This window comes from Notothenia rossii (assembly GCF_949606895.1).
Source record: "Notothenia rossii genome assembly, chromosome: 1".
NCBI lineage: Eukaryota > Metazoa > Chordata > Actinopteri > Perciformes > Nototheniidae > Notothenia > Notothenia rossii.
In genome coordinates, this window is record NC_136912.1 from 67526456 (window position 1) to 67539695 (window position 13240).

At 41.5% G+C, this 13240-nt stretch overlaps 1 protein-coding gene across 3 annotated transcripts in view; it reads left to right on the forward strand.

The window, feature by feature from the left end:
• Positions 1 to 12317, forward strand: part of LOC307031060 (microtubule-associated serine/threonine-protein kinase 2-like) — a 163856-nt gene extending 151539 nt beyond the window's left edge. The window contains exons 4-5 of one of the 3 annotated variants that reach the window (XM_079667809.1): positions 945 to 976; positions 11347 to 12317. In XM_079667809.1, the coding sequence (XP_079523935.1) occupies positions 945 to 976; positions 11347 to 11554 (240 nt within the window). In that variant the 3' untranslated portion in view covers positions 11555 to 12317. Of the gene's footprint in view, positions 1 to 944; positions 977 to 2474; positions 5778 to 7010; positions 7728 to 11346 lie in introns of those variants that run through there. The other 2 variants (XM_079667810.1, XR_013805865.1) reach the window with 2 other exon arrangements.
• The last annotated feature ends 923 nt before the right edge of the window (positions 12318 to 13240 follow it).

Consider the following 13240-nt stretch of genomic DNA (forward strand, 5'->3'; position numbering starts at 1 on the left):
AAAACGAGAAAAAACACGGCTGAATCGGTTAATACATAGGTTGATAACGTTTTTGGGCAATAATTTGAATTATTTATAATCCATAATTCAATTTTTATGTAAAAATCGCAGAGCAAAAGTTAGCTGCTAATGGTAGCCACCAGAGTGGCTGCTGCTTCCGGTCTTGGCAATGCAGCAGCCTAACACACACACATGACCAAATAAGGACTATGTGGGAGTTCCCCTCGATTCCATTGGCTCTGACAGTTAGAAAGAGATGTCACATGTCAAAAGCCAGCAGGGGGAGCCAGAGATATGAAAAGTCCACCCAAATGGCCCCAGAGGAGTTTTTTTTGTGCTAAATCTGTCTAAAAAGGTCAAATATCACTTGTTTTGCATCAATCTTGATACAGGGTACTTATTATATGTTGTACTTTGGATTCCTAAAGCTTTCAGTCTACTAACCCATAATCCAAAGTTAGTTTTCACTATAAGTACAACATATTTTTTGGACGGACACTATAATTTACAGTTTTTTACCATGTTCAATCTGAATTTTCTTTAAAATAAAAAACATCTATATTGAATCTGACTTTTCTACATCCAACTGACAGGTTTATCATTACTTTGAGAAAAAAGATTATTAATTTAACCCTTTTAGAAGGGAACATATGGTCATTTGTTCTGGGAATGTCATTTTCGAGCCTGAAACCTGAAAAACAGGCTCGGGGTTTAACAGGTTAAAAGCACACCAACAGACACTGTGAACATGAACTCTGATGTTGATGCTGTTTCGTGATGTCACAGTGACACCTGCTGGACACAAAGCTGTACTGACGATACAAGTGCTCGACTGTTTGACATAAATTATAAAACTGTCTTATTGTTGGTGATGTTCGTCTTTAATTGGCTCGGAAGCAATCATAAATAATGAAAACATATTTGTGTTTATTTCTCTCTTTCAGAAGGAGCTGAGCCTTCCCAGAAGAGGCAGTTTGTAAGTACCCATCATCCCCCCTTCTCTCTTCTGTCCAGTCAGACAAAGCCTGTCCTTTCTGCTGTGTTTGTTTTCACCCTTAAAAATGTCATGGGGAAAGCTTTGAGGATGCAATGAACCTAACACAGATACATAAGCTGGTGTCAGAAGCGGTCTTTTGAATGATGGTGAGAGGAAACTTGTTTTATATGAACATGTTCTTTTGATGGAGTTCTAAGGAGAGTCTCTGTCCAGTGTGCAGCATTCAACTTGAGGCTCAACTCTAGTGTTTGTGAGCATGTTATTCTTCTATGTTACTCTAAAAAATGATGTACTTGTCCTATAAATATCACCAAGAAACATTTCTGTGTTCTTTCCCTCTCAGCTGTTAATCTTTATAAAGTTATACAGAGAGAGCTTCCAGTTCAGGGTTTAAGGACAAAGTTGAAAAGCCACGGAGTCCAGGTTAGTGTTTGTGTGCATGTGCCAGAACAGCTGAGCATCCCTCTGTGTATGGTATCAGATCTATTTATATCAGTGTGTGTGTGCCAGGAAGCTGATTTATCGTCCTGCTGGAAACGTTCTACATGTTTTGAAACAAAAGTCTAGAGATGTACTGTCCTGCTTCTGATCAACAGTTGGAATATTAGATTTCTCATACAAGTGTTCTTATAACTCACTCTGGAGTTGTTCTGTTTCCCTGAACTACCTTTAAAACACACAAGGGTCGGATAAGGTGCATGTCTTTTAAAGACAATGTGAAACAATAAGCAGCCTATTAGCCAAAGTTAGCAGCAGCCAAACTGCATTGGAGAAGCAGACATTTGTAATGGGAAACTGATTTATCCAGTGTTCAAAGTGGTTTTAATAACAAGGTCCATTTGTTTTGGAGAAGATGAGACCCCTGCGGATCATTTCCCAGTAATGACCTCCTTGTGATGACAAAAACTGTCGATCCAATGTTACTCACCTCATCAAACTCTATTTGTTTTGTTTCTTGAGACACTCATAGCGGTAGGAAACGACACATTGCAAGTTTAACAGACTGAAGATAGGGATATTCACGTTAATCAGTATACGTTATTTTATTATGTAGATACTGGTCATGTTTTTCTGTGCAGGAATGACCGTTACGCCTCCAAATAAGGCCTGACATACCGTAGGGCTCTTAAGCCAGGATTGCTGGTAACATGACAGAACATGACTTGGCCATTCTACATAGCCAATTATTGCCAGGCGTACTAAATATACTACATATGTAAGAAATGTGAGCACAGACTCTAGGATTAGATCTTTGAATGAAATGCTCATAGCCACATAATGCAGAACATTTAACAAAATTGTATATCGGAGTCCGACCCTTGTCAATTAACTACAGGGGTCCCTCAGGGCTCTGTTCTTGGTCCCCTCCTCTTCTCCTTGTAAACAAACTCGCTCGGATCGGTCATTAGCCCGTATGGTTTTTCATACCACCGCTACGCTGACGACACCCAATTAATTCTGTCCTTTCCCCGCTCAGAGACCCAGGTCGTCGCACGCATCTCTGCTTGCCTAGCAGACATCGCTCAGTGGATGTCTGCTCATCACCTCCAGCTCAACCTTGACAAGAGTGAACTGCTTTTCCTTCCGGGAAAAGATTGTCCCACTCTTGACCGAACAATCAACATCGGCACCTCTGTTGTTGCCCCGACTCAGACTGCAAGGAATCTGGGTGTGATCACAAACTGTCCTTCACTGCGAACATAGCTGCTACAACCCGCTGCTGCAGATACACACTTTACAACATCAGGAGGATACGTCCCCAGCTGACCCAGAAAGCGACGCAGGTTCTGGTCCAGGCTCTCGTCATCTCACGCCTAGACTACAGCAGCTCCCTCCTGGCTGGTCTACCTGCATGTGCCATCCGACCTCTGCAGCTCATCCAGAATGCAGCGGCTCGTCTGGTCTTCAACCTTCCTAAATTCTCCCACACCACACCACTCCTCCGCTCCCTTCACTGGCTTCCGGTAACTGCTAGAATCCACTTCAAGACAATGGTACTTGCGTACCATGTTGCGAATGGATCTGGCCCTTCCTACATCCAGGACATGGTTAAACCGTACACCCCAGCACGTGCAATCCGCTCTGCATCAGCCAAACAGCTCGCTGCACCCGCACTGCGAGGGGGACCCAAGTTCCCATCAGCAAAAACACGTGGGTTTGCTATCCTGGCTCCAAAATGGTGGAATGAGCTCCCCATTGAAATCAGGAGAACAGAAAGCTTACACATCTTCCGGCGCAGACTGAAAACTCATCTCTTTCGACTCCACTTTGAGCGATAGAATTACTAACAAAGCACTTATATACTAATAAAGGACTGGCTTATCTAAAGCCGGTTGAGTAGCACTTGAAATGTTTTAGCTCTATGAAACCTGATGTACTTATATGATTCTGTTTTCTTCAAGTTTGTATCTTGTTGGTGGAACGCACTTATTGTAAGTCGCTTTGGATAAAAGCGTCAGCTACCGTAAATGAAATGTAATGTATAGATGTTGAGCAGTTTCCCGCAACCCAAAGCATGTTATGAACGCTTCATCTGGAGATTCTCTCTTTTGGTCTGTAGAGAAAAATCCATTTTCGTTTAAGATCCTAAAGCCGTAAAGTCCAAATAACGTTTTTAACCTTCTATTTCTCCTATCTTTTAGTATATCTTCGAAGACACTGGGCTGCTCTATCAGATTATTAATATCAGAGCAAAGCCACAGGGGTCCTGTTGTGTGTGTGTGTGTGTGTGTGTGTGTGTGTGTGTGTGTGTGTGTGTGTGTGTGTGTGTGTGTGTGTGTGTGTGTGTGTGTGTGTGTGTGTGTGTGTGTGTGTGTGTGTGTGTGTGTGTGTGTGTGTGTGTGTGTGTGTGTGTGTGTGTGTGTGTGTGTGTGTGTGTGTGTGTGTGTGTGTGTGTGTGTGTGTGTGTGTGTGTGTGTGTGTGATCTTCAGGCTCTGCAGTGAGTTCATAGGCAGTATGAAGCCTCTGTGAGTCCGAGTGGACTCTGTTAAGGTGACAGTTAGCCGGCGGTCTGCTCTTTGCCGCTGTTCTTTGTTAAAGGTCCCATGTCATGGCCATTTGTACTGACCATAATTCCATTGTTGAGGTCTACTAGAATAGATTTACATTGTTCAATGTTCCAAACTCACATTGGTTTCTCATACAGCATCTCTGTATAGTATGTGTATTCACTCTCTGTCCTAAACGGCTTGTTGGAGCTCCTGCCCCCCCTCTCCCTGTGAGCCCACTGTGCTCTGATGTGTGTTTATGTGTTGCAACGGCATTTGTTAGCAACCAGAAAAGGACACCATTAAGGACGAAGATGAGAATGCTGCGTGGGGTCTGGGTGCCGTGTTGGCGGGACGTTGCGGGGCTCGCTGCTCCGCCCTTTGAGGCTTGAGGAGCGGACAGTGTGAGTTGGATTACTGGTGTCGTTTCCTGGTTACTGCGTGGGGTCTGCGAGACATTGAGACACCGCAGAACTCAGCCTGAACTCAGCCTGAGCACACACACACACACTCACAGCCTGGAAATCCGCGGAGCCGCGGCTGAGAAAAGATAAGGCTGAGTGAGTGTGTGTGTGTGAGGAGCTCGTCACTATGACCGGGAAGAAAAAAATGGAAAAAGAGAAATGTCCAACGAGGCGTTCTGGGGCAGAATAGACAGTTATTTTCTGTGTTAGAGTTTTACTCGCTACAAGGTGTACTTTGAGGGTTTGTGACTCTGCAGACCGTTTACATGCAGATAAACCTTCATAACACACAAGGGGAGGGGTAATAGCCAGAAAAGCATGACATGGGACCTTTAAGGAAACAGATCAGGGCATCTGATTCCTCTCTGATTTCCTCACATTGTTTCACTGCTGAGATGCACAGTACTGTATTTAATATGAAATAGAATACTTTATTTTTCATTTGAGAAATGTGGTTTTGTGACGGTTGCCCCATTGTACTCCTTTGTTAACCTCTGTAACATAGTGACTTAACTTTGTCACACTTGTGCTTCTATTGGCTAGCGCTCAAACACATTGAACATGATAGGCTAAGGGGTTAGACATCTGTAAGCAGTTGACCAATCACGAGCAGACTGGGCTCTGGTTTCCGACAGAGGGTGATAAGAGGTGCTGCAGCACAGGCAGTATGAGACAAATAAAGAGCTTTTTGAACATTAAAGCAAGGAAACATAGTAGAGACACAAAATACAAATATGAACCTGAAAAGGATACTTTTAAAGTAAGAATGTTCAATTTACAATATACAACTTAATTAAGATATTTATACAAACATAATTGGTACAATGTCCAATGAAAGATGAAATGAAATAGAATACAAATATTTGCATGCAAACATAGAAGGTTAAAGAAAAGAAGTGCACATTCTCCTACATTAAACATGTATGACAATATACAGTGATATTTCAGTTTTCAATACATTAGTGCTGCTATTTATCCACTGGTTTCTGTTTTGCTGTTGAAGCTTTCAAACCATTTTATTTCAAGTCATGACTGTTATTCACTTTACCAAGATCAAAAAGGTGCTATCACAACTTAATACAATATTAATTATAATGTGCTCTTAAATTAAAATTTGATTGAAAACATGATTCTTACTTCTCCAAATGTATTTTTGTCAAAAAAGCTTTGTACAGATGGGTGAACTTTGGCCTTGTTTTATACCAACGGCTCACAGAGGACCTTATAGAGACACAGAGGATACATGTTTGCTGTTGGATACTTTCCTAATTAGATTTGTCTTCCAGGGAAATCTGTCTGAAAATCTATGCTTTAAGGTCCCATTTCAAACTGGCCACACACACACACACACACACACACACACACACACACACACACACACACACACACACACACACACACACACACACACACACACACACACACACACACACACACACACACACACACACACACACACACTGGTCCAAGTTGGTGTGTAATGACATCCTTGTGTCCTGCAGCTTCTTTTACATCAGGTGTGTGTGTGTGTGTGTGTGTGTGTGTGTGTGTGTGTGTGTGTGTGTGTGTGTGTGTGTGTGTGTGTGTGTGTGTGTGTGTGTGTGTGTGTGTGTGTGTGTGTGTGTGTGTGTGTGTGTGTGTGTGTGTGTGTGTGTGTGTGTGTGTGTGTGTGTGTGTGTGTGTGTGTGTGTGTGTGTAACCCTACCCGCGTCAGAGCCGTCTGTGATCCGCTCCATTGTTTATGAATTAGCAATCTGTGAGCTGCATTTAGCCCTGCATTAGGGTCAGCGGTGTCCGGGCTTCTGAGAAACAGGAAGAGACAGAGAGGACAGCTGCTCTGATAATACTCTATCATGACAGCGTCCCCAGAGTCAGTGTGTCAGAGAGCGAGTCCATTTCCCTGTAAGGTTGTGATCGGTGCTGCGACTTTTCATCTCCTGCAAGTATTCAAAGAGAATAACTAAAGTATCTCTCTGTAACAAGTTAGTCCCGAGTGAATCGACACTAGTCTCTGTGTAGGGCAGTTTCATTCATGCTTCTCATCAATCAATAGAATGAACTAGCCCTCACCCAACTCAAGGAACATTTAAAACACATTTGTTATAAATAAAATACATTTTAAAAAAACACATTTTAGCCCAAAGTAAAGTTAGCCTTAATAAATAACATTATTGTATTTATTCTTTTTAAAACAGTAATTTGTGTACTTTAAGAAGTAAACCTGACTTTTAAAGTCTTTAAAAAGTAATTAGAAAATAAGTGTGTTTACTCTGTCGTCCAAAACAAACTTGTTCCTGAAAACTCTTTTATAATAATAAGCAACAAACTGAATCTAGATATACCTACCAACTATCTTGTAAACAAGCCATGTAGCAAATTAAAGGCATTCCTGTCTTTACACAATAAGCTCTAAATAATCAGTATGAAGCAGAACGGAGAACATCTCAGGCTTCCCTCCTGTCTTCATATCCCCGCCTCCCTCCCCCTCTCTCTCACCCTCCTCCCTCCGTCTGTCTCCCTGTCCCTCTCACGGTACGGTTTGTTAGGATTCAGTCAGTCCTCTCATATCAAAGCGATCAGAGACTCTGAGACTTCCAGGAACTGAGAGTGGGGAACTGATCAAACTGTACCCAGGAAAAGCACTCTGCTCCTGGGGACATGAACCCGGGAGCGTCCCTTGTCTGGTGGAGCTGAGGGTCAGCTATCAACTAGTCTGGACTTAAAGGAATTGGTTCCTCTTAATTATCTGACATGCAGGAAATACTCAGAACTTTTCACATCATTTTTTTAAAATTATTTTCTTTCATGAGTTGAATGACTCTGGATTATTCAAAGGAAGACAACATGAGTTGCTCTACTTATTGAGCTGAGCCAAAGATGTGCGTGGTCTGCACGTCACTCCACAGACTGCGAGTGTTTGTGTTTTAGGTTGTGACTCAGCATGCCCATGCTTGTTGGTGAAAAAACACTCTACTCCAGATACCTCACATGACTGTGTGTGTCTCTGTCTGGAGATAAGAGCAGGTGCTGACGCCACACACCCACTCTGGTCATTCCTTTATATTGAACAGCCAGTGGTTTGACTCATGGTGTTATTACAGTGGGACAGTTTTTGGTCCAGTTTTAAGCTGGAAGACAGACAGAACAGAATGTGTTTGACAGGCAGATGAGCTGATGCAGTTCGCTGGATTATTCAAAATTACGGTTGATCTTTTTGTCCCGGGACACAAGATGAAGAGGAGGAAGGAGAGAGCGGGAGCCCCACACCTCCACCTCCAGTAAGAGTGTGTGTGTGTGTGTGTGTGTGTGTGTGTGTGTGTGTGTGTGTGTGTGTGTGTGTGTGTGTGTGTGTGTGTGTGTGTGTGTGTGTGTGTGTGTGTGTGTGTGTGTGTGTGTGTGTGTGTGTGTGTGTGTGTGTGTGTGTGTGTGTGTGTGTGTGTGTGTGTGTGTGTGTGTGTGTGTGTGTGTGTGTGTGTGTGTGTGTGTGTGTGTGTGTGTGTGTGTGTGTGTGTGTGTGTGTGGTGTGAAAAATGCAGACCTGATAAGGCAACCATTTATGTATCTTACATACTTTTTCATTTTTTTTGTCAGGACAGTATGTTCACATCCAAATAGAAATGGCCATTGACAAGAACCACTATAGGAAAACATCAATAATATATATTTATGTTTTAAACTACAGTCATGCTAGCATCATGCAGGCTATACTTGAGCTAAATGCTAACACCAGTATGGTAACATGCCCTCAACACCAATGCTGATGTTCAGTAGGTCATGTTCACCATGGTCAGCATATTATTATTTAATTTAAGCAGGCTAACAATAGCTAATTGGCACTTAAAATGATAGCAAGATTTAGTTAGTTTTGAGGGCATTTGGTCATGAAAACTCTTAGAAATTGATATTTTTACCTTGCAGAAATGTACTAAAAGATGATTCTGTGGGATGTACATTTAACTCAATGACAACATAAATTTAGATATCCTATATAAAACCAATAATTGACTTGATTTAAAGGTGCTTGCATTTTTCAAATGTTCCTATACTCAGAATATTGATGAATCTGATTGAAATATATTGATTTGCCTTTATCTTCAATGTTTTTGCAGACATTTTCTCAGACATTTTGAAACATTTGGATGTAAACATACCAATTATCTGCATGCTCTTCTAACATGATTGTTATGTTTTCTTATTAGTTGTCAATTTGTGTTCCTGTCTACATACAGATATATTGCTGAATATCAGGCCATAATAAATGCGTAAGGCCTACATTGTTTTTGTAGCTGCGTCACTAAATATATATACGGATGTTAACGGGTTCAGCTAGCATCACATACACACGTTCGTAATTTAGTACCTGCATAGTGTACATTCATACTGAGCTGGTGGAACGTAAAACCGTGAGGAGACAGAAACATGAGAAGGTATCAGAGTGAGATGCCAGCAGGGAAGGAAGTTGTTGATAATCTCCAGTGACCAGCTCTCTATTTCCAAACACATGTCCGTGTTCCCCCCACTGTGAGGGTCATCTGTGGGGGTGATACACTGATTATGATCATTTAAACTTTTAAATAAGGACATTAAATTAAATGAAAATCAAACCAAGTATATAGAATCAACTCATTATTTACAGAAGGTGCATTGCACAAGCTATTAAATGATTTCAGCGTGTACTTTCTTGCATGGGTAATTTTCCGTCCCTTCTCAGGTATTACTTACAGCCCAGAGCCCCAACTTAGTTAGCCCGCCAATTATAAAGGTCACATCCAAACATAAACTTTGTATGTCAAAGCAGATATCTGGGTATTTGCACATTGTTTTAGCTGAATATAATCAACTCTACACAATTTCTGTGTAATGGGGAAAACGTGGTTCACATGAATGCCAAAAACCGAAGGAAGGTACCATTCTATTTACCATGTCTCAGTTGCACTTTCGACTTGCTCGTAAAAATCAATGAGACGGAACACTGGAAAATTGAAACAAATCTTGTAGTATCATACAAAAGCAATTATGCTCCAATCTTGTAGTATCATACAAAATTACTTCTGCTCCATTCAATAGACGAGAAATTGCGAAAGGTTTAAACTGTCTCACTGCTACACGCCGATCTGATGTTCCTTATAGGAATACAGGACACAAAAAAATCTTTCATATTACCCTCAATTTCCACCATAAAGTTAACCACATCTTGTTTTACCCTTTTCTTCTTCAATTGTGTAATGGTTACAAATGAACAATTGGCATAACCTGCTTATCTTGATCAGCCCATTTTTTGTGAAATTCAGTCAACATTTGTTTTACATTTGGATGGAAAACCTGGCAACAGGCGCATACAAAAATGTCTTTACAGCCTGGCTGCATATCGTTAAATTGGTCTATGCCTGAGTTGTTCATTCTGGTTTGTTAATTCCTCCTGTTGAAATAGTCTTTATTGAACCTGATCTCTAAAAAACCTCGACCCTTTGACCTGATCAAACTGCCCCCCCCCCCCCCCCCCCCACTATATGTGACAGCAGCACTGTTAGTCCACTCGCTCGGGGGCCAGATGGCACGACTTACTATTGGATCTAGCATTTCATTATGAAATTGCTTTAATTTAGTTCATGCAATGGTCGTGCGGAAACTGTAGCAGTGCACCACAGATGGCCCTACATTGTGCACGGGAAACACTGCTCATACTCAAATCTGAATAGCCCTTGACTTCCCAGCAGGTGGTCTCACCCATTCTGTCCCACTCGGCAGGGGGGGGGGAGACGCCACCATACGCTCCTCATGCCCTACATATTGGTGCCAACTGCCATTTGAACTCTGAGGGTGTTTTTAGACCATTTCAATGTAAAAGTCAACCCTATTTTTTCTTCTTTTATATTCACAACACTTTGGACTTCTTCTTGTGAGAGGTAAAGCAAGGCAACATTTGAGATGACTGAGTACAACAATCTCATGGAGTCGTTACTGAGCTCTCTGAAGTTGATCCAGAACTTTCTGTCCAGCTGTGTCCAACCACCATAAGTTATTGTGTGATGCTTCCTGCCTGCTGTGAGGGGACATCTGCAGGCAGGCAGAGCCGGTGCGGATCAGTGGGCAGAGCCTGGCACGCTGCAGCCTCAAACCCTCAAATCCAGGGGCTGTACGTTCTTACAATATGAGCTCAGTGCTGTCAGCCGCTGTCGAAAAAGGCTATTACCACTCAAAACGCGATGGAAATTTGGGCTGTAAAAGCTGGAACTTTTTACTTTACCAAACTATTTCTCGATGGGCATTGTGATCAGTCCATCCTAAATTAAGAAATACATTGTATAGAGTACAACAAAAAACATATTCATTTGCAAACCTTTCACTATACCATACCATTCTAACGGACTGACTGTGGCATTTTGTAAGAGCGATAGCTAGGAATTATGAAAGTTAAACCAAGCTCATGTTCAACTCACTTTTTTACACCAAAGTCTCAGTCGATGAAGTATGAACAAACTTTACACGGATCTTAATTGATTCTGTTTTCTGGAGCCATGACTCAGCCAGAGTTACGTACTTCAAGACATTAAGTTGGTCTCCGATAACATATTATTTTTAGCATGAAGCATCACAAGGATTGTAGTGAAAACTATTCAAATGACACATACAAATGTAAAATGGTAGTCCTAAAATGGTGCGCTATATTACACGTCTGGGTGTAGCTGGACAGATGGAGGAAAATAGAACAGATAGATGTTTCCACTCAGACTTCTCAACTGCTCTATCAATACAGTTTAGCATTGATGTCTCCTCAAAGTCAACACACACACGGTCAATAAGTCCTCATCACACACCCCTCTATCCTGGCCCTGCTCTCTTCCTCCCCTCTTCATCCTTTCTTCCCCTCCTCCCCCCTCCTTCCTCTGTTGGCAGAATCTGGTCGCCAGCTCAGCTGCGTTGCCACGGCAACAGCAGCCTCCTCCAGCACCTGCTGTCCCCCACTTCCTTTCATCCCTCCGTCGTTCAGCTCCCCGTCGTCACCCTCTCCCCCTTGTCCTCCTCCTCCCCCTCCCTCTGTTCCTCTGACGGCCCTCTGTCGGCCCCTGTTCACCAGCGAGGAAATCCCTTCCTCTGGAGGTAAGAGGCATGCTGTGTCACCCCTTAACACACCTGTTTGTCAGTAAGTGTGTGTTTGTGTCTTCTGTTGGCCCGCTTTAACGACTTTCCTGACCTTCTGTTTTTGTCAGGCGACATTTGCGTTCAGTGTGAAGACTGTGCTGCTGAAAGGGCAGTGAGAGGCAGCCCAACACTAATGACACATCAACATTAGAGACTTTTCTGGATACTTCAAAGGACACTAGGGAGGTGCTGGAATGAGTCGTAACACCTGGAAATAGTTGGCATTTGAACACTTCTGGTTCTCTCAACTCGAGCACAACTGTTTTTGTTTAGAAGCCCGAAATAGGTTCTGTGTTCAACACAAGTAAACGTTTTTTTACGTTGTGTTCTATGACACAAAACACATCAGAAAATACCACACTTGCGAGAATATTTCATAAAAAGAGTGGTTGTTAACAAGTGACTAATTGAGATTTCTAAACGTCTTCACGCCGATCTCAGTCCGTGAAGTCATGATAGAGTTTACTTAAAGCCTATTTCTAGCTTTTTACCTTTGCCGATTGCATTTATGCTTTAACAATTATAAAAGCAATAATAACACAACTTGTAAAAGTGTGTTTAGCATAGATTGTGTTTTCTGCAATATTCGAAAACCCAATAGAAATATCCCATTGATTTTTTTGAAGGGACTTCAGGGTCACTCTACAAAAGTTATTATTAATTATCAAAGCGATAATCCATAATAAAATAGTTGGTGATTCATCTAATAGTGGACGCCTGCTATATTACTTCCGGAGCTCTACTCTTTATAACTGATATATTATCTGACCAATATTCAAAGAAGACTGACCGATCAATAAGAGCAATATTAGGATGCGTTAATGCTTTAAAACTGTAATGTTCATTTTGCAAAGTTCCTCAAATTAGAAAACACTAACGAACGAGAATATATTTATAAATGGTATCATATATGGTTTATCTGAGTGTATACCCAACACATTCATAGTCCCATTTGTCGTAAAGAGAAGCAGAAGACCTTGGTTATAATGATGATAACTGACTTTAGCCTTTTGACCACATTTAGGGTCATTGGATGTTCATTAAATTCTAATCTAATTATTTTCTGGGATTTTCTTCTTGCATGCTTATTACATGTCCTCCCTGTCTTGAAGTAAGAAACATCTCCACACTTCTTGATTGCATCTCTATTTCATCTTGAACAGTAATAGAAATAAGTTACGGTAAATATAACTGATACAATTCACTGGTGGAATCAAACCCTATCTCCCTATACACATTAGGGCTGCACAATATTGAAAAAAACGGACATTGCAATATTCATGTTGCTTACCCTCAAATAAGGGGGTTCATCTGTGAATGAAGAAGAGTGGTGTCTAGAAGGGATCCAAGAGATTAAACGTATTACATTAAACTATAGGAAGCTTCATTGTCATATTAGGGAATTAACATACGTGACCAAATAGGTAATTTAACTTTTTATTCCACAATAAAACCTTTTTTGCGCAAATAGCAGCAAAGCAGTGGACATCTTTTAAACAACATTATAAAAATAAAATTAAGAACAGCTTTATACCAGCTCCTTTATGCCGTTTTGAACATTTTCTCATGGCGTAACACCGGCAAAGGCATCTGAAATAGTTGTTTGCTGTGCATGCAGACTCAGAGCTGCATGTCACTCCACTCAAGT